The sequence below is a fragment of the Pezoporus occidentalis genome, unplaced genomic scaffold (assembly GCF_034315485.1).
Source record: "Pezoporus occidentalis ecotype Australia unplaced genomic scaffold, CSIRO_AGI_Poc_V1 ctg36, whole genome shotgun sequence".
In the NCBI taxonomy this organism is placed as follows: Eukaryota; Metazoa; Chordata; class Aves; order Psittaciformes; family Psittacidae; genus Pezoporus; species Pezoporus occidentalis.
Window position 1 is genome coordinate 2,478,301 of NW_026915591.1, and position 22,405 is coordinate 2,500,705.

General features: G+C 45.1%; 1 protein-coding gene across 2 annotated transcripts in view; it reads right to left on the reverse strand.

Annotated features, from left to right (window-relative positions):
- Nucleotides 1–22,405, reverse strand: part of PRKCH (protein kinase C eta) — a 119,562-nt gene that overhangs the window by 12,537 nt on the left and 84,620 nt on the right. For both annotated transcript variants that reach the window (XM_062630760.1, XM_062630761.1), the window contains 2 exons: nucleotides 8,286–8,424; nucleotides 7,188–7,376 (listed from right to left, as the gene is read on the reverse strand). In XM_062630760.1, the coding sequence (XP_062486744.1) occupies nucleotides 7,188–7,376; nucleotides 8,286–8,424 (328 nt within the window). The remainder of the gene's footprint in view (nucleotides 1–7,187; nucleotides 7,377–8,285; nucleotides 8,425–22,405) is intronic.

A 22,405-nucleotide genomic window follows, 5' to 3' on the forward strand; every position in this document is an offset into this window, starting at 1 on the left:
GGTCCACCATTGTGTTGTTCTTTTTCCTTTTCGTCTTTATCTAAAAAATACTCCCAGCATCTGTTTCATTCAGAAACAAGTTAATTCTGGCTATTCCAGCACTGCATGTGAAACAGATTATCCGCCTTTTTCTGTCTGTTGGAAAGAACGAACTTGGCTCAGATCTATAGGATGCAAGCTGAAGGACAGACATGTGCTTGCACAGAGCGATGTAAAGGAAACATAGGCAACCTTGCTGCCTTGGTTCACACCTCGTAAGTGTTCAGGAGAGGACTGGAAAGCACAAACATGGGGTTTAGTCTAGTTCACACAGTAGCCAAACTGACCATCCTGACTTAGGGAAAAGGCGAGGCACAAATGGAGCAGGAATCGCCTACATACTGCACTTGAACATGCCCAGCAAAGCACACCTCAGGTATTCTGAGTCTGTGCAAGGAGGATGCAGGCACTCACCATGGTATCTGAGCTGATGAGAGCTAGTTCTGATCTCTCCGTATCCAGGGGTGCTGGGCCTCGAACAAGTGCAGTGCATGAAGAGAATAAACTTCTCCAGATTTCAGAAGACCTCCCCCTCTCTGCTGATGTTGGGGTGACCAACTGCAGCAAGTAGGCATCTTGGACTATCCACGTCTCTCCTGAGCTTAGGTGTAACCTTGCCAGCAGTCCAAAACTAGTCCTTTCCCCTCCATTCTTCTGTCACATCAGACTCTTCACTTTGACTACATTTTAAAACATTCTTTTTTTCTGATGTAAAAACGCTGGCCCTTTGCCTCCTCTCTTCATTAATGGCATTTTTAAGCTCCTTACAGTGGTGGGGCCACTCAGGTTCAGCATAGAGCACTCACCATCCAGAAAACCTTTCTGAAAATAAGCTGCAGCACACACAAGAGGGGCCCTCACCAAGGGTTTGGGCAGTCATGGTGGCATCCCCTTAGGATGGGTACTTTAGTCCTCCTGAAGCACAGCTCAATTCACTTTGCTTTCTGTCCTTCAGCTGCACCAGGGTGGAGTGCCCTAGGGAAATCTCTATCTCTCCAATCTTCTTTCTTCTCAGCCTGTTATGGTAAATGCACCCACCGCAACCTGAGTCTCCAAGGGCTCTGCTGGAGCTGTTATCCTGCTTACAGACAGACTGGACTACCCTGTGCTCTGCTTGCAGGACATTTTGAAATCATATCCACAGGCTTCCCCATCAACTCCAGAGAAACTGCTGGTGGAGCAATACCCTACTCATTACAGTACCTTGTGCAGAAGTCTCTTGTGCCTGATGGCTACCTGAGTGACTGAGGGACCTAAGGCAGCCTCACATTCACTCTTCTGGGCAACAAAGGAATGACAAACTCCTGTAGAAAGTTTTGAGTGGCTTTTTTAATTAACAGGATGAAAATTGGCCAAGCTATTGTGGAAGGGCCCCAATACCTCTCTCCCAGTGAAGGTGAAATGGCTGGCTGCCTTCTGCACTGCAACATTCCTGAGCCCTTTTCTAACTCTCCAGAAAAACACATGTATGCTGCCTCCTACCGAAGGGGGTAATTTACACCACCAAAGAGCCCTTGGTGTTGAATATCGCTGTGTGTGCTAACTGTACAAGCAAGCCAAAAAAAGAGGGAACTAACAGAAAAGCCATCATTTCTGGGTGTCAGCCTGTGACATGAACTCATATGAATGTGAGAAAAGTCTTTTTCTTCCTAGATAAGGGCTTTTTTTTTGACTTCTTGATCAGGCTTCAAGGCTGTGGGATTTAAACTGTGGCACATTTAACCATTACCCTTCCAGCTGCTCCTGAGACTCACGAAAGCTCCCTCCTTCCAGAAGCTGGGAAGGAAATCCCAACTCCCTTACTTTGTGCTCCAACAACCCAAACTGAGTCCATAAAACACAGGTCACAAGAGCAAGACCTGGCTCCTGCTGACCCACAGAGCATCACTGCTACTGCAGCTGAGTCTGAAGCACTAATTCCCAGACACAGCAGCCCCTTGATGTTAACCTGGCAATACAGAGGGGATTTTAAGCAAATCTGCAAGAGCAAAGTATTTAGGAGGAAGATGGGGGGCTGCTGCACATGTTCGACTCCAGTGGTGTTGTCAGGGTGCAGGTATCTGGAGGGAGAAAGTTAATTCCATGACACAAAGCAGAAGAGAGGTCACTAAACCCGAGTATTTGCCTTTTGAGTCAGTGTCAGTTCCAGGCTATTGTTCTCTAGAAAAACAGACAGTCTTCAAATTTTTCTTTGCACCCTTAGCTCTGTATTGCTGACATCAATTTTCTCTGAGATGTGTCGTGTTTACTCTCAGCTGATCTCCCTCACCTTTCAATACCTCTCCCTCTCTGCACTAATCCACTGGCATTTGGATTCCTCTCTGCTGTTCCACCTGCCCTGGGCAGGAATGCAGGCTGCTAAAATCACAGTCAGTTTCCTCTGCATCTTCCTCTTTTCTTGTCTGGTGTTTATTTTTTACATGAAAACCACTTGAAGTGAGACAAAGATTTTTGCTCAGTCTCTTGACTCCACTAGTGTTCTCTTCAAAATGCATAGTTTTAACCATCTGGAAGGAGAACAGGCTTTAGTCTCATTTATGTCCCCGAAATATACAGCTACAGGCAAGGCTGCCCAAGCCTCACTTTCAGAAGGAGCATTTCAGCTAAGCCAGAAGTGTTTCAGAGCTCACATTAAGACTGGAGGTTGGCACGCAAACACTAAGATGACATACTTGGCTTCATCAGACTCAGCTGTGACAGAAGGTCAGAAATCAAGGGTGCAGAAAGCACAGCAATGCTGACATTTCTGTGGGGAGATGCTGCTTTCTAGCTCCTGCTGTTACCTGGCTCAGAGTGAAAACATCCAAGCTGCATTTGTTCTTCCAAGTTCCCAAACCTTTAGGCCAGCCACTGCTATTTCAGATCATCAGTCCATGGAGCGATTCAATAGGCTTAGCCCTTCTCTCCTCATCTGAAATCAGACTTGGAAAGGAAAATCCCTGTAGCACTCCCTAGGAATTTGCCTCCTATTATGCCATCGACTTTTGAGATCTGATTTTCACTGTGTCCCTGCTCTCCCCTCGGCTAAGCCTGACTGTGAGCAAGATAGCATGACTGAATTGCATTTGAGAAAGTCATACATGAAGTGGGTGAAACACACTGCCAAAATACCACCCTGCTTACGGGAAACGCGAGGATTGTGTTTCATCTTGCAGTTCAGTCAGCTGAATCCCAAAGCCTCTGCCTGCCTGAAAAGACCCCCTTTTTGCTCAAGCACTTTCTGCTAGTGACAATTTACAAATTCAGAACACCAACATGCTGCGAACTCCAGCTGCACTCTCCCTGTAAAAGATAACAGTGTGGCAGTCTCTGCTCTCTGCATGCTCACAAAGCTGCTCTTTCACAGTCTCTTTATCATCACAAACTGGTGACAACTCTGTCAACCGATGGCAAAGAGCATTTGAAAGAATTTCTTTTACTCACACAAGCCCAATAACTCCTCTGGCATAAACTCCTTGTAATTGCATTCAGTTAGGGCTATGGAGAAGCCTTTTGGGAGGAAGGCTCAAAATCAAAGCAAAACTGAATGTTTAGAATGTGCTGAAGTGGTCTGAATCCATTCAACAGCAATTCTCCCTTTTTGCACTTATTTTACACCCACAAGCAGATCCAGGCCAAGCTGCTCACACAAGCAGTGGAGACCTCAGTTTGTGTCCTCTTCACCTGACTTGACCCACCAATACCCAAATTCCCCAGCGACACAGTCAGACAGGGTAGAGCGCATGAGTGAGATTTTCTGCTTCCCTCTTCTAGGAGTATTCACTCCAGGAAAATCCAGCTGATTTACACTGATTTAGCTCTCCCTACTCTTCCCCCAGCTCTTGAGGGAAAACATCCAAGGGTAAAAAAAAAAAACATTAAAAATGGAAATAGATAAAAACTTCTTTTTGTAGAGCACAAATATTTCTGCTTTCAATTCTAAACAAGGTCCCATGACGCTGAGTTTGGTTTGTTTTCCTTGGTACAGTGCTCAAAAACACACCGGGAACACCCAGTGATCTAAATGAGGTCCTAAGGACATATGCTGGTTATTACTGGGAAACCACAGAGATGAACAGGATACAGCTTTCAGAAATCAGCTGGTTTCTGAAGGGGGGAAATTGGTGAAGCACAATTATGGTAAACAAAAGCAAACCAAAATAACAGCATCCGTAAAATGGGTCCTAAACCATATTATCCTTGTTTACAATGAAGCTTTTCATGAAGGCAAATGGACCAAGCGCTTTCCAAACCTAGATATATCCATTTGTAGAACATCTCTAAGCACCTACATCTAGTTGCATCTTTCTGGCAGAATTTGATTTCTGCTTCAGAGCTTTGTACAGTTCAGGACTAAGTGAATTCTCATTTAGTCCTTTTCAAGGTTAGAGGCCAGAACTTTTAGTGAGGGGATAATCCAGTTATTAAGGCTATTAAGGCCTTAGCCTGTAATACAGGAGACTCCCTGTTTAACTCCCTGGTCTTCCACAGTCTTCCTATGCCATGTAATTCCTTATAATCATTTATGTCACTGCAGTAGCTGAGTGCTCTGATTCTCTGGAGCATTTAACATCACTGGTTAGAAAGCCCTGTCACAGCTGTAAGTCAGGGAACTTAAGTTCACTTTTTGTTGGAGGCAAACACAGTAGTGATTAGAAGACACTCACACAGTAATAATGCTGTATCTAGGAGACATAATATTAGCATCAGTAGTCTCTGAGAAAAATAATCTACATACTTAGCAGCTGAAAATCTACCACCTTCCTTCACAAAATAGCCACAAAGGTACAAAAAAAAAACAGGTTCACCACTCTGTGTTACACTGAAACCTGAAAATACTGATCAAACATTATCAGTACACTGCAAATATAATACCTCAGCAGTAATCACATTTGTTATCATTCAAAAGAAATCAAAGCATGTGGGTTTTTCCCTTTTTAATCTAGAGTCCCAGACAACCTCATGACAGGATGTTTCCTTCCTGTTAAAGGTAATATGCTGTGATGCCTCTAAAAACTCAGCATAAGATAGGGAGGTGGAAATGAGTTCTAGTGATCAGCTCTTAGTCCCAAAAGCAGCTACTGTGAAGTTGCAGAAATTCAGGCTTTATTTTACCATCAGTGCTGTAAAATAAGATGCAAAAATTGCCTCTAGGTAGCAGCCATCCAGGGAGCAGAAACACTGAAGAACTGAAGGTCCAGCCAAAATTCCAGTTGCAACTTCCCCTGGTTAAACACCAGGCTCCTGGCTAATGCCCTAAATTTCAGCCTTTTCCCCAAAGCATACATAGCATAGTGCTTCTCTTGAGCAACACACGTGCATTCAGAGAGGCAGTTTTGCTTTCATTTAGGTTTCACCAGCAACACGTGACACAGCAGATAAGCAGAGTGGCTGGACAGGAGACCTTTTTCAGGCAACTAAGCAGCAATTGCTAAGCTGACTGTGCAGTTTTGGAGGCACTCAGTCGGTCTTTATTTAAATTCTTAGCTCCATCCTCAATTCTGGCCCTCTTTCTCCAAAGCCTCTCATCAGGCTGCTTGCCCACTCTGAAAGGGAAGCAAAAGGGACCCACTCTAAAAGCTGGGCTCTGAACACGAGCTAAAGCAGCCTGGGGTGGCTGCCGTTAGTGCTGGCTGTTTCTATGAGGTCCCTACCTGAATTAGGAAAATAAGCATTTCATCAAGAGGCTAAAATTCATATTTTATCATACCCTGAAATTCCTGTTACGATGAGCATCTACCTGGCCACATTTTACCTCCATCTTATACTTACACTAGATGCCTGCAACAAATCCACTCTGCTATTACTTGCTCCTGCAGAAGAGGAATTGGCTCAGACACTCAAGATTCCCAACCCAACAACATGAACGCAGCTCCAAATGCCACAAGAGCCTGAACTTCACTTAAAAAAATAAAATAAATAAAATTGAACATGTTACGGGTTATTTCCAAGACCAAAGGTAGCCTTCAGCATGACAGGCACTCCTGAGCACAACCTGTTATTTCAGTAACACAGTCCTTTTTGCCTCTCAAGAAGTGGATTTTATTCTTGGTTGATTTCTGTAGTATTTATTAGATGTGTTTTCAGATACAGAAAGTAGCTGCTCAGTCAGTATACAACAGAAGTCTTTCAGCAGAAACCTGAAGATCTAATGAAAATGAACTCTCCTCTTTCCTTTAAATAGTCCCATCACTCATTACCTCATTTCTTAGGGTCAGTGCTCCACAAGTCACCATGAGCTACCATTTTATCCAACTATTTTGTAGATCCTCTATTACAACAATATTTAGTTGTATCCAGTCTTAAACACACCTTTGGTCACAGTGCTTTTGCAAGGAAATGGAATACTCTTATCCTTCTCTTTCCATAGGGTGCCTAAATATATTACGTGTCTTGATTACGGGCAGGAAGAAGTCAGTAGCAGAAGAGCCGTGTTAGGTCTCCTCATTCGTAGCTTAACACCCTCATCATTTAATCACCTTTTGATTCATTACAGTAAAGCCAGGCCAATTCCACTGCACTAGGCACTGTTTGTACACACACAGCCTGAAATCTTAAAAAGCTTCACTCCCATGTCATAGGCAAAGGATGGAAGGCACGTAGATGAGAGCTCCTGGGAAAATTCAGGAATACATGGTAGAACAAGGACTAAGTGTAGCTAGCAACAGCTCTCCCCAAACTGTTTGCTCTATGGCTCCATTTTTTTTTACTCCCCACAGAAAATCAAACCCCTGTCTTTGTACACAGGTAGACAGGAAACCCTGGGGGATAACTGGTCTTACCATCAGAAGGAAGGATTATCATGAAGACTTCACTTTTTCACCACTCCAATTGCATGGAAATCATATATTCACTATTGATTAAATACTGTGTATAACTGCTGCTTCTGTTCTGACTGTATAGTGTAAATTATTAAGTCAGCAGCGGAATGCCCAGGCACACAGACATGCAGACACTTTGCTTACCAAGCAGGCAGCTGAACCATACAAAGGACATAACTAGCAAACACACCTAAGTGTGTCAGGATTTGTTTGTTTACCCTTCAATCCAAGATAAGAAAAAGACCAGGGTAACAGCAACTCTGAGTGCCCCACCCCCAGCCCTGCTTCCTTCTGCTAGATTTAGGCTGAAGAAAGCCAGAGAGAACGCGAGTAGCCAAATGGACTCACTGCTTTGAGAATTGCCACTGCGTCCTGCTGGAGCCACGTTGGGTAGACGACTTCATCATTCAGAATGGCCTCAAAGAGGTCGTCCTCATTCTCTGCCTCAAAGGGCGCGTGGCCACACAGCATCTCGTACAGCAGCACGCCCATGGCCCACCAGTCTACGTCAGGGCCATACAGCATCTCCTGCAGGATCTGAAGAAGAGACGGGAAAGAAATATCAACCCTAAAGCTTCTTAGGAGGGGAGGAACAGGGGATGAAACATTAATGTGAAAGTTCTCACTGTGTCCTAACAGTGCTCTCTGCTAAGCTGGCTATATGTCCAGGAACATATAGGTGATCTCAAGCTGGTATCAACACAAAGGTACATCAGATACATTAAATAAGAGCTTGGCTGCTCACAGGGTCACCTGGGAAACAAACCCACGCCAGGGGTTAGCAGGAGGAGAAGGGGATTTCAGCAAAACTGGCTGAGCCTCAGAAGCGGCAGAGCAGCCATGTGTGTGGGTTGACACCGCCTTTCTTGCCCCTGGGAAGGAACTGCTTACCCGGCTCCAATGGCAAGGCTTTTAGCTGCAGAGGGGAAGGAGCGTGAGTGTGTGAGAAAGGAACAAACACAAACCACTGGCAAAAATTCAATAGTGTTGAAGAAGGATCTGAAACCCTGTCAGAACATCTGGCAGCATCTGGAGAGCAGCTGCTCTTTAAAGAGGTGTTTATTAATTTTGTAGTGAAATTTGGGAATGACAGGGAATAGGAGGAGGTAGAAAAAAAGGAACAAGGGTGAATTCAATCTCCTTTCAAATTAAACTGGGCCAGTATCTTTATGTGCCTCAAGATTTTTACAGCTGCTCCTCCATTTTTCACCTCACATTTCCTAAATCAAAATACAGGCTTATCTTGGTGCTTAACAGCAGCATGAAGGTTTACTCATGCTTTACTTGCACAAAGATTATACAAGCATAGATCTAGGAGGAATCCTTGCACCCAGCAGTCAAATAAGGTGTAGCTTAAGACACCAGGAAGTACACTTGCTGTTCCGAAGCTAACCTACACTTTTCATATTGCAGCCAATTTTCCTGGGCTCAGAAAGGTTCCTATACCTCCGGAGCGATGTAGTCTGGTGTACCACAGAAGGTGGCTGTGGTAATGCCATCATGAATGCCTTCTTTGCACATTCCAAAGTCTGCCAGCTTGCAGTGACCCTCATAGTCCAGCAGCACGTTGTCCAACTTCAAGTCCCTACAACGAGAATTGTTCATCAAGTCACTACATGCTTGGAGCAACCCCAGCACAAACGGAGGCAGCGTCCCAGGCTTCACAAGCTTAACCTGCAAACAGGACAAGCCTCATAATCATAAAAAAATAAACAGAAGTCATGCAGGAGGGGTTTTCTTTTGCTTCATCTCTTACAAAAGGGAGGGAGGAACAAACACCCGTTTGCCAAAATGCATTTAGTATGGGCAGGTGCTATATGAGTTCGCCCACACGGCTTTCTAAACACACCACAAGCCTGGCTGGCACAGCTCCTGCTCATTTAGCTCTGGGATTCACTGGAGCAGAGGTTGCCAGAGCTGTCAAATTGCGTAATGATGTTATGATGCAGCAGAACGCACAGCAGGGGACGTGCTCTGATTCAGCAAAGCGCTGCACAGGGAGCATGGAGCTGAAGCCAGGAGGCATGCAAGGCTTCTTTAGGGGAAAGCGGGTCCCCTCTTCTCCCGAGGTGTGTGGGGTTAAGATCCCAGACTTGCCTGTACTAAGGCAAGCCCGACTGATAAACCAAGCCTGGAGCATTATCCAAGCTGAGAAGAAAAGAAGCTCCCTGATGACAATACACCGTATAGACTGGGGGGATCTGTGGCCAGTGTGGGATGCCCCCATCATAAGACAAAGTCTTAGTCCTTCCAGGGGTATCAATTCCAGCAGGACTGCACTATTGCAAGAAGTAAATGTCTCCCATAGCCTTCATCAGGGTGCATGGGGACCTCCTCGTCACTGTTACAAAAGACCAGCTGCAAAAGGGCTCATTTTCCAATACGTCACCCCTAGGAGGCTGGGAGCTCCCTATCAAAAGCAGAGCTGCCAAAATGACAGAGCCATAACACAGCTTATCAGCTTCCCTGACCTTGATACTGCCTGAGGGAATAGCCTGCAGTCAGAAGCGCTGTCAGGAACATGACCAGAAAGCACGGGGTCATCTGCAGACTTAAGCAATGCCTTCCTAAGAATACATACCAGGTCATAGAACCTCTGCTTTTCATCTGCCAGGCATGCTGTAGGCACTGTCACAGATGGAGGAAAGGAGCTAAGATGGGAGCTTTGTGCAGTACACATAGTTTGCAGTTCATTTTCTGAAGCATCTCAGGTACTGGCCCAAGAGTTATACAGAGCCCTCACAGCAGCTCATTCTACTGAGATGGAGAACACATTATAGGCCTAGACAAAGCCACTTTCAAAGTCATGCAGATGCTCAGAGAAGGATCAAATAAATGAATATATTTGAGGGTCTCAAGACTCCTTCATGAAATCCATGCTGGAACTTGATCCATTTTGCCCTCTGGTTGGACACCTATTTCCCTGGGAAGGGGGAGCAATGGGAAGGGTGGTAACATAGGTGGTGGCATCTCCATATCAATATGAAAATCTCTGGATGAGCTGAAATCTGAATCCAGCTTGATCCTGTTCATCCACTGTAACTATGGTGTTAAAGTGAAAATCAGGTCGTCAATTGTTTTGTTGTGCATTGGCATTTCTACAGCCCACACCACCACCAGAAACCTCTCTGGAGCTTGAGACAGCTGTGCAGTGGAAAGATCAGTGACGCACTGTGCTAGACAATTAGAGCTACATCCTGTCCTAAAGAGATAAGGAAAAGTATTATTAGCCTATGTTTAAAGGATGAGAAAGCGAGGAGTAGAGGTTAAGAAATTTGCCTGTGTCCCCGAGAACCAGGACTGAACACCAGCTTCCCGAATTCCAGCTGCAGATCTTAATCACAAGATCATACATCCTCTCTCTTCAACTTTGACACAGCATGGCAACACAAGCCAGCAAAAAGCCCTCTGCAGTGATGCTCCCCTTCCCAGCAGGCCCAGCAGCTACATGGTGACCAGTGAGATTCCGATGCCAAGGACAGTGCCAATGCCTGCTTTATGCTGCAGTGTTTCCTGTGGATGGGATGCTCAGCAGAAGACACTTATTTTTCCTTTTCTGAGAATCAAAAATGGCTGTCAAGGCCAAAGGCTCGTCCTGGAAAGACTTTAGGCAAGCACAGTGAGAGGTATTGTACGTGGTCACTCATGACAGTACGCTGTCAGCAGCAGTTTCCAGCCATAGCTCCTGTTGCTCTTCCCTGTGGTTCCTGGCAGAGCAGGGAAGCCCTCCAAGCATGAAGGCAGGCCTTGTTTCCAGGAGTCTGCAATGTGGTTGAAATACACAGTTTATTCTTGGCTCAGTTTTAAATACAGCAAACATCTTTTTTGGGCAGGACTGACTGTTGGGGGTGCCCATAGAGGTGAAACTGTAAGGGAAATTTTGACGAACTTGCTTGGAGATCCCCTTTGCAAACCTCCTCCCCACTGTCCCAAACATCTGCCATGTACTGGAATGACTTGGGAATACTTCCCGATACACCTTCCTTATACCCAAGCCAGCAGAAACATAGTCACATATATGGAGTGAGCAGGTTACGGTTCCTCATGGAGAACCTGAGGAGCAGAGGCAAGACACCAGGGTCAGCTCTGCAGACAAGATCATCAGGCACTCTGAAATCCCTGCTAGCTGTGTAATACACCACACTCACTACACCAACAGGATGGTCAGAGCTTCTGCAGGTGCAAGAGCACTCTGTGGCTGCTGCATCCTCCCAGAGAGCCCCTATAATGTAATTGTCATTAAATCTAAACTGCCTGCCTCTCACTGGGTGACTACAGTTTTAACCACACAAAGCAAACCTCCAGCCCCTCCGCTTCTCAGCACGTTAAATCCATTAAGAGTGCCTGTTGTCTGCTCGTGTAGTTAGGCATTTTCTGTTTCCACTAACCGGACATCAATCTGCTCTCACTTGCTCAGGCACGCTGGCTACGTGCAGATCACTTTAGAGGAGGACCTCCCATGACAGAGACTTCTCAATGCTCTTTACTTGGCAAGGCCACAGAAGATGACCCCACACATGCCTCTTGGAGCAGGTCTCATGGACCAGCACAGTGGCAAGTTCAGCCATGCAGCTCCTCTGGAGCCTGCTTTCTCGTAAAGTAATAATTGTCTGGGAAAGCTGTGGTTTGGTCAGGTGTTTGAGCATTCATCCCAAGCAATCCCAGCAGCCAAAAGCTCTGTTCTTACTGCTCAATGTTGACAGGTCTCCCTATGCACCATATCCCGTGAACCAACATGGCCATATGAGAGGAAAAACACTGACAGGTTTCTGAGATTTACAGGGAACACTTCATTTTCGCAGTAAGGATTCCGGGAAGCTGATGAAACTGGAAGTCATCCAGCTCAGAAAGCCCAAATCTACCTCATTTCCTTAATACTTGCATTTTCCATTCAGTATTTTTAGCAGTTCAATGAAGCAATAAAGGCAGAAAGGTTTTCTGAGGGCTGAGATTCTAAGGTCCAGCTGAGGTTCTGCCTTTCACTGGCAAACCTCCACTGGAAAACAGGCTTCATCCTGACTCAGAAAGGCAGCCTTTGTCCTCACAGGCAGCTCAACATAACAGCTTAATGGCCTTGGTTTAGTCTAGACCCAGAAGAAATGACAAAATGAGCTGCTTCAGCGTCACTCACTGGAAGAGGTGCTCTTTACACATCTGCTGCTTGAGTTTAACATCTGTAAAAACCCAAAACTGCAATTGCAGATGATCCAGCCCTTTCCTGCAGCATCTGTCAAATGCAATTTCCCTGCAGCAGGGAGCTTTGCCAGTGAATAAGTGTTATACATGTACCTGCCACTCGTTCTACTCTGATCATCTCACTCATGATGTGGAAATGATATTTTAATGAATGAAGTTTTGGTTTGGGTTTTGGTTTTTTTTTCTCTTTTGGTTTTAGCACCCTGTGCTGTAAGGGCTGTACACATGGTAAGGATCTTCTTCACAGGAGTAGGGAGGGCAGAAACTGGCTTCCTGACTCAGCTCAAGGTTCTCCCAGGTTAGTAATCCCAAAAGTCCAGTTTAAAGCTCATAGAAGCCTGCTGTTCCCGTCTTGATGCAAATCATTTAGTCATGAAAGATGTAGGTACAAAGCAGTGGGAGCTAGCCACAAATAGGTGCCACTAATGTAAAACTCCAGCCAAATGTTTAAGAAAAAAAAATAGAAAATAAAAGGGCAATTGAAAAATAAAATCTCTGAAACTGGAACTAGCTAAATGAGTAATTTGGGCATTTCTGAAAGAGAAAATCTTTGCTTTATTAAATCTTCAGCATACAAGGCCATTTAGATACTCCTTGGGAACACCTTTGGGTGAGCAATTGCACATTCAAACACCCTTCGCAAGCAGGGAGTAGATTTTGGTTTTTCTTCACCTCTTCTGCTGAAGTCATTTTGCTCCATAGAAATAATAAAATCTCCATCACGATGGAGAAAAATGTGTTTCTATTGCCTGCTCTGGTAGCCAAAGCATGACAAGCTTCCAACTCCTGCTCAGTGAAACTGAGATTACTTTTTGCAAAATGAAGCAAATTCAGTAGAGGAGAACGAAAGACCTGCAGCCTATGGAATAGCACAGTTGGTAAGATACTTATCGAAGAGGTAGGATTTTTCAAGTTGGAGGTTTGCTCCAAATACAGAAGACAACAGATTTAAACTAGTATTACGATTAAATAAAGAGGAGAACAGTTGGAGCTCTCAGTTTTATGTAAAGCCCTAAAAACTCATGTGAAGCTAATATAATTTCCCATTTTCCTTTGCATTCATTAATAATACTCAAACCAAAATATTTTATTTTACTCAAAACCAATATTCTCTTAGGTTGCAAAAAAATATTGTTACGTTTAAGAAGCCCTAACAACTATTTTGGGCCCACAACTTCTGAAGCGATTTTTTTGTCTTTCTTTCCACACTAAATATTGGAATCTCAGTTACCAAACTCAAAGCAAGTAATTATTTTCACAATTCCATTCTCACCAGCTTTGGACTAGGGACCTCCATGTGTTGTTCCCAATATTTCATATCACTTTGGAAACTCAGGTGACTTCCAACCCCATCTGCCTTAGGTTGTAGAGAACTCACTTAAAAATTCCTTGACAAAAAACAATTTGTATCTCTCACATTTTTCTAATGACAATCAAACTTTTTTTTTTTATGGTCAAGTAAGTTTTTATAAACAGAAACTGATATTCTTACAGCATTAAGGAAAAGTTAAGGAAATTTCCTAAGCAATGGTAAAGCTGAGCATCAGCATGTAGCAGTAAATGCAGGCTAAAGACAACACTTGCAATATATTCTACTGGAGCTAGGACATAAAAACACAGGCTAAGCTGTTATTTGCTTAGTTGGTAGACATCTTTAGGGTAGGGGGAAATATTGAAATCACAAATGAAACTCCATGTTACCAGCCTTTGAAAAAGGGAGCCACAAAGCAGAGATCAGGCAAAGATCAAGCTGCACCGAGCTGGAGAAAAACCGTTTGAGATCCCAGCCTTGGAGTTTTGCTGCCAAAGGGGAAAAAGGTAGCTGGAGCAACCCTGCTGTGCTTAAAGACAGCACCCTCTTGGGTACAGAACCAAGAGAAGAAGCAGAGGTAAGACCCAGCACTGTTATACAGAATATAACCAGCATGTAGCCATTTACATACACCATGGTATGGGACTCACAAGCTGAGAAAGAAAGTGTTGCTACACACACCCACAGCTTCACAGCACAATCCCCCAAGTCCTATGGGATTTAGTCTGTGTACTTTATCCTCCGCCGTACTGCATGAGTAATGTTCAAATACAATGCTGCGACTGCAAAACATCACTACACTCCTTGTTTTCCTGAAAACTGTTCTCTTGGGTGCAGAAAACATTTCTTCTAGTTTCCAAACAACTTCTGAGGTGCAAACCCATTCAGACCACCAGCATGCACACGGACACCCCAACTACAGCAGTCATACTGCAACTTCCAGTGCAGTATAATAGGACAATATTGTGCAATATTGTGTGAGCTGTCCCTGCCCTATGGCAGGGGGTTGGAACTAGATGATCTTAAGGTCCTTTCTAACCCTAACTATTCTATGATTCTATGACAGAAATCCAGAGAAGATCTCTCCAGATATTTGTAATTCATAATTACCAGAAAGCAGGGATGAAACATAGTGAGGTGCCCTTCTGCTCTAAGGGCCAGCAGTTATTTTCAAAAACTGACCACGTATAAGTGTTTAGGGACTGTAAATACAGGCACAACAGCTCCAGACTGAACTTTCATGTTTCTCAGAAACAAAGCAAAAGCAGAAACTAACATATTGATTCAGAGATTCAACTCAGACCCAGATGAGTGGTATGAGTGAGTGAAACTCCACTAGAAGTTAACACTCAGTGCTAGGCCATATAACAGCAGACAGCACTTGATGCAGCTGTGGGAAGCAGAGGCAGCTCACGGGGAAGGTTAATCACACAGGCAGCTCAGTACCTGAGCATTTTCCAGCCAGGAGCCCAGCACTATTCCTGAGGATTTTACAGCCTCATCCCACCACAGCACATTCCAGTCTCTGCAGAGAGCTGCAGAGGGGGAATGTACCAGTATAAAATACCCCCATGGCTTTTCTCTTCTTCACCTAACCCACCCGTGCTGGCACACAATGTGCAAACCTGTTGAAATGCTCCGCACCTGCGTGTTAGGATAAAGGCATGATGGATTAAGGCCACCCAGCCTCTAAAGCAGGCTCCACCTCTCTTGAAGACACCAGGATGGTAATAGTGATGCAATATGGATGCGTATCCAGGGTCAGATACACCACCAGAATGCATGGCTGAACTTCTCTGAAAACTCATACCACAGCACTGGCCAAGGACCACCCTGGAGGACAAGGTCATGGGTGTTTTAATTTGTGCAGAGGGAGATTCTCACACTCACCTTCATCTGTGCTCTTCAGTATGTCCAAAGGCACGCTGTATCAGTCTTACACATTCACAAGGGTAAGTCTGATTAAGTTTTGAAATACATTCTTGCCCTGTTGCTTGGGCTTCAGACTAAACTGTGACTGGCAAGCATTTGTATCCAGAAGCACTCTGCTATTACATTTTAATCTCAAAGTCAAGCAGCCCCTGAAGCTTTAGGACAAGTTTCTGCAAGTCTTCTGCCTAGGTTAAGGCCACACCATGGGTTTTTTGGTGGAGATGGGCTGGAAGCCAGTGCTGCCAGCTCCTCGTCTGCCTGACCCCCTGCTGCTGGTGGGGCCTCTCTGGAAGCTAGTTCCCCAAACCACATCAGAGCACTGGTCCCCTCCTGGCACTCCCTGGGCTGCTGCTCTGAGACAAAGCTGTGCCCAAGGCGTTGACTTCTCTCATGGCAAAGCTGGCATTACTGGGGATCCAAGACCTCTCTGGTGGTTTCAAGTGCCAGCAGTCCCACCTCCCCTCCCTCTGGGCACTTCAGAAAAGCATCTGTGGAAGCTAACACAATTACTGACAAGATTTCATTGCTATTGAGATGAATGGGCATGATTCATCCTCCAATTAAATTAGAGTGGTAGGCTAAAGTATACAGGCATACACTAAAAAAAAACCCCTTGGCATACTGCAGTATATAATTACAAAGCTTCCACCAAGTTAGTGGGTCTGAACCTGAGTGGTACAGATCCAGTGAGACCCCACAGATGCCACGATTTCCTTCAAGGCCAGGTACAGCTATTAGCTTCCCCTTTATTAGATGCACAACAGCTGTAAGACAGCTAATGATAGTTTCCAAAGGCAGATTTACAAGGGCAAAAAGATACACTGAAATGGAGCACCCAAAAGCTGGAGCCATTACCCATTACTCCTGAAATACAGACGCGCTGGAGATTGCTACATTGGAGTAATCTCAAAGATGGTGCAATCCATATATATTTATATGTCCACATTTGTGTGTGTACTTTTTTATATATATATGTATATATAATACATATATTATTTGCTTCACTTTTATGTGGGACTCTAGTCAGGAAAGAGGAGTTACACTTGAGGCATTTCCCCGAATCCCAGAGCAAACGTCCTCCTATTTACTGCGGGAAGGGGAGAGGTAGACAGAAGAAGGCTTCGTGTCCAGCTCTTGGTATGCATGCCACGCGCTCCCTTTCCGGATGAGCCGCCAGCCTAGTCCTGTGATAGACTCCTCAGTCCCACTGGGCAGTGACACTGGAATTTGCTGGCCCTGAGACATCACTTGCTGAGTTGCTCCCAACAGAGCTCCTATTTTATCCTTGCCAGAAAAAGAGGGAGAGAGAAAAAAAAAAAACCAACTAAACCACAATACTTCTTTTTGTGAGCCGTATTGCCTGAAGTCTTCAGAGGAAGCATACAACAGACTCAAGACGCAAATGCACAAACAAGAATCAGGTGTGGACTTACAACTGACAGCACTGAGAGGTTAAAAATATAATCCTATTATACCACTTCAACAAAAATAGACTATCATTGATTTGAAGCCTGAAACTAGAATTAAATCAGGCTTGTGCCTACAGTACAACATGGTCTCAACACTTCAAGATGTAGTGAAAGAGTTACCCAAGATTAACCATCACCAACTGCCCATAGGCCACTGCAGAGCTGCTCAAAGGTCCCATCACAGCTCCAAGCTGTCCAGGTAGGATCAGGGTTGGACTGTGCTGCTGAAAAGGCTCCTCTTTCCACCCGCACAGAGTGACACGGGTTTCACTGATGCCTGCCACTAAGCCCGCCTTGGGGGAATTAGTATCTCCCATGAAATCAACTCTTGTGTGCTGTCACTGCTAATCTCAGGGATGCTGTGAAATCCACCCTCCCCACACTCAGAGTCTTAGGAAGCATGTTTCACTACAGGAAATATCAAAGAACAAAAATAAAAATAAGGATGGCCCTATCCATCATGATCATGTGTTCAGACTGCCTCTGGCAACGGCTTGGGCAGCAAACCAACCTGTGCTAGCACTGGTAACGCCGGGAGGTCTTTGTGGGGGAGACACTCCTGCATTGAACCTGTATGTCTAGTCAGACAGACTTCACCATATTCATCTGACACGGATAAGATTTACTCTACTGAGCCTGATCCTGAAACCAGGGAAATCGGGGGGGTGGGGTGGGGGTGGGGGGGAAATCCTGTTGGTTCCGTCAATTTTGGATTAGGGCCTTAAAAAAAAAATTAATTAACCTTATTAAGGCTCTGAATTACAGATCCAGACTTATAAAGCTAAGGCCATAGGTGCTAATCTCCTTTCTACAATGGAAAGAACAAAGCTGAAGGCAGAAGTTCTGTATTTTTAGACAGGACTTCTAAAAGCACTTTGCTTTAGCCTGCACTGCTAAATTTACTACTGACTTTTGAAGGAGCAACACTAGGCCAGCATGGATGCCTCTGAATTTTGTCTGCACTGAATTTTTGTCCACGTGGAGAAAGAGCTGTCTCTGTGTTAATGACACATTGTGAGCACAAAGCACACAGGCATCCCGGTACAGTGCAGGAGGGGGTACTGCCTAGTACCCCTTGGAACAAAGTTTAAATACATTTCCTAGGAGATGCAGTCTTGAGGGTCGTTTCTTAAAGAAAGACTGAAACCATCATTGATATCATTGATTCTCTTTTTTTTTTCCTAAGACTCCAATAAACCCACAGGCAAACAAAGTGCTTTCTTCACTGTTCTGATCTCCCTTGCTTTTTGCCACAAAAATAATTTAAACAGCAGCAGTGAAATCAGTGGGTTTTGTAGGTATTTGTAGGAGTGTAGCAAAATGGGTCATTATCCCAAGGTTTAGTTTCTTATTTCATGTGGATTACTGTTGCTATTCACTCATTACAGCTGATTCATGCAGGGCTGTGTGAAGCTCAAGTATCCTGGATAAGCAGGATAGAGCCAGGTGACAGTCCTGGCTGGGCATGTCAAGCTCTCTGCAATCCCACTCCCACTTCTGGGGACTCCTCCCAACCTGCCTGCATGCAGGAACCAGCAACCCTGAGTTTTGTGCCAGGCCAACAGGGACAGACTAGATCCCATGGGTCACCCCAAATGCCATACAGGCAGCAAACAGACCCCAACCAGTCTATGAACAACGCTGTCTGGTTTTGTCCCTGTGTTACATCAGGCACTTAACCCACAAGTCTCATTGGTCAGTGCTCCCAATTCCAGCTATCAAGGGAGACAGGACCTTTCCCAAGGCAGTTCAGTCACTCTAAAATATCACTCACCAGCTGGCAAGGCTACCTAAGTTCCCAAATTGGTGCCTTAGCTGGTTGCCTGATTGCAAGCAAAACAGAAGTGAGAGCAGGAGTCAATCAACGCTTAGCTGACGTGGCTATCGTGCACAAAAAGCTCCCTTGTTCCTGTAATATATGAAACAAATGAATCAGAAAATGAAAATAAGCACTGTCTCAACTGACCTCACCTAGAAAAAAGACAGAAAGAGAACCAGGAGGAAAGTCTGTCTTCACACTGCTCACCTCTTGAGTGTTTAGCACATAGATCTATCAAGTCCCTGTATGAAAGTCACCGCAACCCAACTGTCATCTCCTCAGTGCAGCAGGGCACTCTGCCCTCTGCAACATGCAGTCATGGAGGTACTGTGCATTTGTGCCTCTGGAAATACACTTCCTGGCATGTCTTGGCTTTCCAGATGAAATATTACAGTCCTTCTTCCCCTGATAAACAAGCCAGTCCTTCCATGGACGTTTACAGTCACAGCTTACAACATGAAGAATCAGTGGCCCTTTCCTTTCATCACCCAATACACAAGAGTATCAACTCCAGAGCAGAAGTGGGAAGATTGTGTAAAGGAAGCACAAGTAGCATTTTCAGGACAGGAATGGGTAACTATAGCAAGCTCCACTAAGACAGAAACTTGGGCATGTTAGGCACAAGTAGCATATGCCCTTCAGTTGACTGATTCAGAGTCAATTCATGATGTGACTCTGTTCACCCTTCTATCCAGGACCAGGATGCCTTGCTTACTGAAGGTACCACTGACAACTGTTCTTACCTTAGCCTTTTTCAGGCCACAGACTACAGGACTCTCAGATTTTACTATTTTAACTGGGGACGATCTAAAACTGTCAGGTTCTCCTCGCTTACACAGGCCTGGATTATATGCTTCAGTGTCTTGACTGTAAGTCCCTTTCTGCATTAAGAAGACCCCACAGATCCTCAATGAAACTTACTTCTTAAGGAGACTAGAAACAACAGGCAAACCAGACAGAAATCCTTGATGAGGCATGATGGCACTGCACCAGATCAGAATTCAGAATTAAAGATTTTGTATCTAAACCTGCCACGATTACACTGGCCAGAATCGCACACCAATACACATTTTCTATCACAATATAAAAGTCAATGTGAAGGCAAGATGTTTTTCAAAGAAGTCCTTGTCTGTGCCTGCTAAAGGTACACCCAGATGACATCTAAAGTGCGTTGCTTTTCAGCTCATGTCCTCATCAAAGTTTAGCACACTCCACCTACAAGGCTGTACTTTTATTTTGTGGCAGGAAAGCAGTTCTTAATGTTATTGACAATTCCAGTGGGTTCTGTCATCAAGTACTCCAAACTCATCTACGCAGTCCAGTGCTGCTACTCCCTAATGGGACTGCTGTTTTAAGATACTCTCCCCATGAATAAATAACTGAGGACTAATGGAAGACCATAGAGACTCAGATCGACTCTTTACTGCCCTGAGAAAAAGGAACAAAAGGTGAATTATATTAATTTTTAACATGCTGAAATACATCACCCACAAAAGATACATTAATAGTAACAAATTCTCAGAACTATTCCAGATAGGCTATGCAGGCAAGGAGCAATAGATGTCCCCTCTGCACTTTGGGGACACTATACACATGTGATTTGCCAGTCCCTTGTTTCTGTTGTCAAGCAGAATTCACAGTCCTTTACTTTACAAATGGTTTGCAAACCTCTTCATGATTTTGCATAAGAAACTATTTCACAGTAGGGTTGTGAGAGCAGAGAATGCTCTGTGTGGGATTGGTGTGGGTGCTGCAGCACACTTTGTGCTAGACTGAAACAGGAAAGCAACCACACCATGATGCAGCAGCTACTTTTACATCAAGATTACATCCATGTGCATTGGGAATCAACTTTTAAACACGGGGTTACTTTCACTTCCCACCTCACATTGTCCCTGTGGTGACTTGGGAAGCACCAGTGATACAAATGTAAACCCAGATTGCTTCCTTCTCTCCAGCCAATTCCTTAAGTCTGTGCTACTGGTTTTGAATCTCCACATTCCCAATGTGCATGCCTGTGTCTCCACAGCCTCCTGCTACCTGGAACTCAACCCTTGGGCATTTGTTTCACTGTCCCCAGACCAAGCACTTGTCACTCCTGGCACTGCCAGCAACCTTCACCATGGCTGGAATGACTCAAACAGAAAATGCCCAACAAACTATCAGCAGCCTCTCATTCACCTGCAGCAACTAAAGCAGGCTCCTGGAGCAGGTCTGCCCAGACATGGAGCAGGTTGAGCTGGCACCTGGTACGATGCTTGGATGAGGCAGGCTCTGCCCCACAGCTAATCCAGACTTCAGGGATCAGGCAGAATCACCCTCAACTGCACATTACCAGATGAGCCTGTATGGCAGATTTCTTCACAAGTGCTTCTCCACCCCAGCTTTCTATCTCAAGGCAAAGCCCTCCACAGCCCGGCGGCTCTGGTGCCCACACAGCACCTTCATACCACAGACATCAGAGCTCTGGCACTATGACACATTACTCAAACACACGGTGACTTGCTATTCAACCCAGCAGCCGAGCAAGCAGAGCTCCCCTTTGTCTTCAGTTGCCCTGGGCAGCTGGAGCTTTTTCTGGCACCTGACTAGCAACCCTGTGGCTTTTACCTCATGTACAGAAATGAGACAAAACATGGATTCCAGCCTAGCTTCTTCCTGCATCTTTAAAGAAAGGCGTTCAGGTTTAGCACTGGCCAGCCAACTATGTTGCCCTCCGGGCTGCTTTTTAGAAGCTAAAGACAGCAAAGTCCATCTTTATGGTGTTTTAAGCCTTCTCCTCCGGCACCATGGCAGCATGGATTTCCTACCTGAACATGCCCTTCCATGTCCTGTCCCATCTGTGCTTTTTGGGGCAGTAAAGGTGCTATGTGCTAGGCAGACATGGTGCCCTGCAGAGAGGTATAGTGATGGAGGGGGAACCCGGTGCTTCCCCACATATTACAACCAACCTCAGCAGCAAGAGGAAGGCCCTGTGCATGGCACAGCTGCAGGCTTCACCCTTGGTAGAGGACAGCACTGCACATTACTCATGACGTAAGCAGTTATCGGAACTGAGAGATTTCCTGGTTCGCTCTGGCCAAGCTGTGCTGTGGCTCTCTAGTGAAACCATAGGATTTCAGCTAGATCCTCTCCTCCCTATTGCACCCCCTGTTTTTTTGCCAAGCTCCAACACATTTGTTCAGTTCACACAGTCTCCTGCTCCTCAGCACTCTTCCCTTACACAGTCTGAGACATTCCTAGGACCAAGTACCACTCAGATGAGCAAGACTAGAAAAATCTCTCACACACCCCCCACGCACAAGTCCTATTTTGGCTTGCTGTTGGTATAAACCACAGACTACTTCATGACTTTCTGGCACCCACAATCTACATCATCAGCCAGTGAGTGGGATGGGTCATATAGGCATGAGAGCACCCAGGCGAAACCACAGAAGGGTTAACCCTGCAGTGGGTTGAGAGAAAATGCAACCTTACAGAAGGCTCTCAGAGGAGCCAGAGTCCGTGACTCACTGGGAGGGGCTGCACAAAAACAGGGCTTTCAGCAAGGCCCAAAGGAATTTCTTTAGGGAGATTCAGACACAGTTGTAGGAAGGCGCCTCACCTTTCCCACCATGGAGGGGATCCGATGACTGCCCTGCCAGGAAGGGAATTTGCTATTGTCCAGCTGATTGTTTCCAGTCTGGCTAAAATGGGATTGCAGAAGACTAATTGCTTCACTGGAGAGGAAAAAAAAAGAACAGTCTGGAGTGATGGAATTATTTTGTGGACTGTTGTTGTTTGGGTTTGTTTCCATCCTGGCTTAACGAGCATTAATGACTTCAGTTGCAGGAAAAAG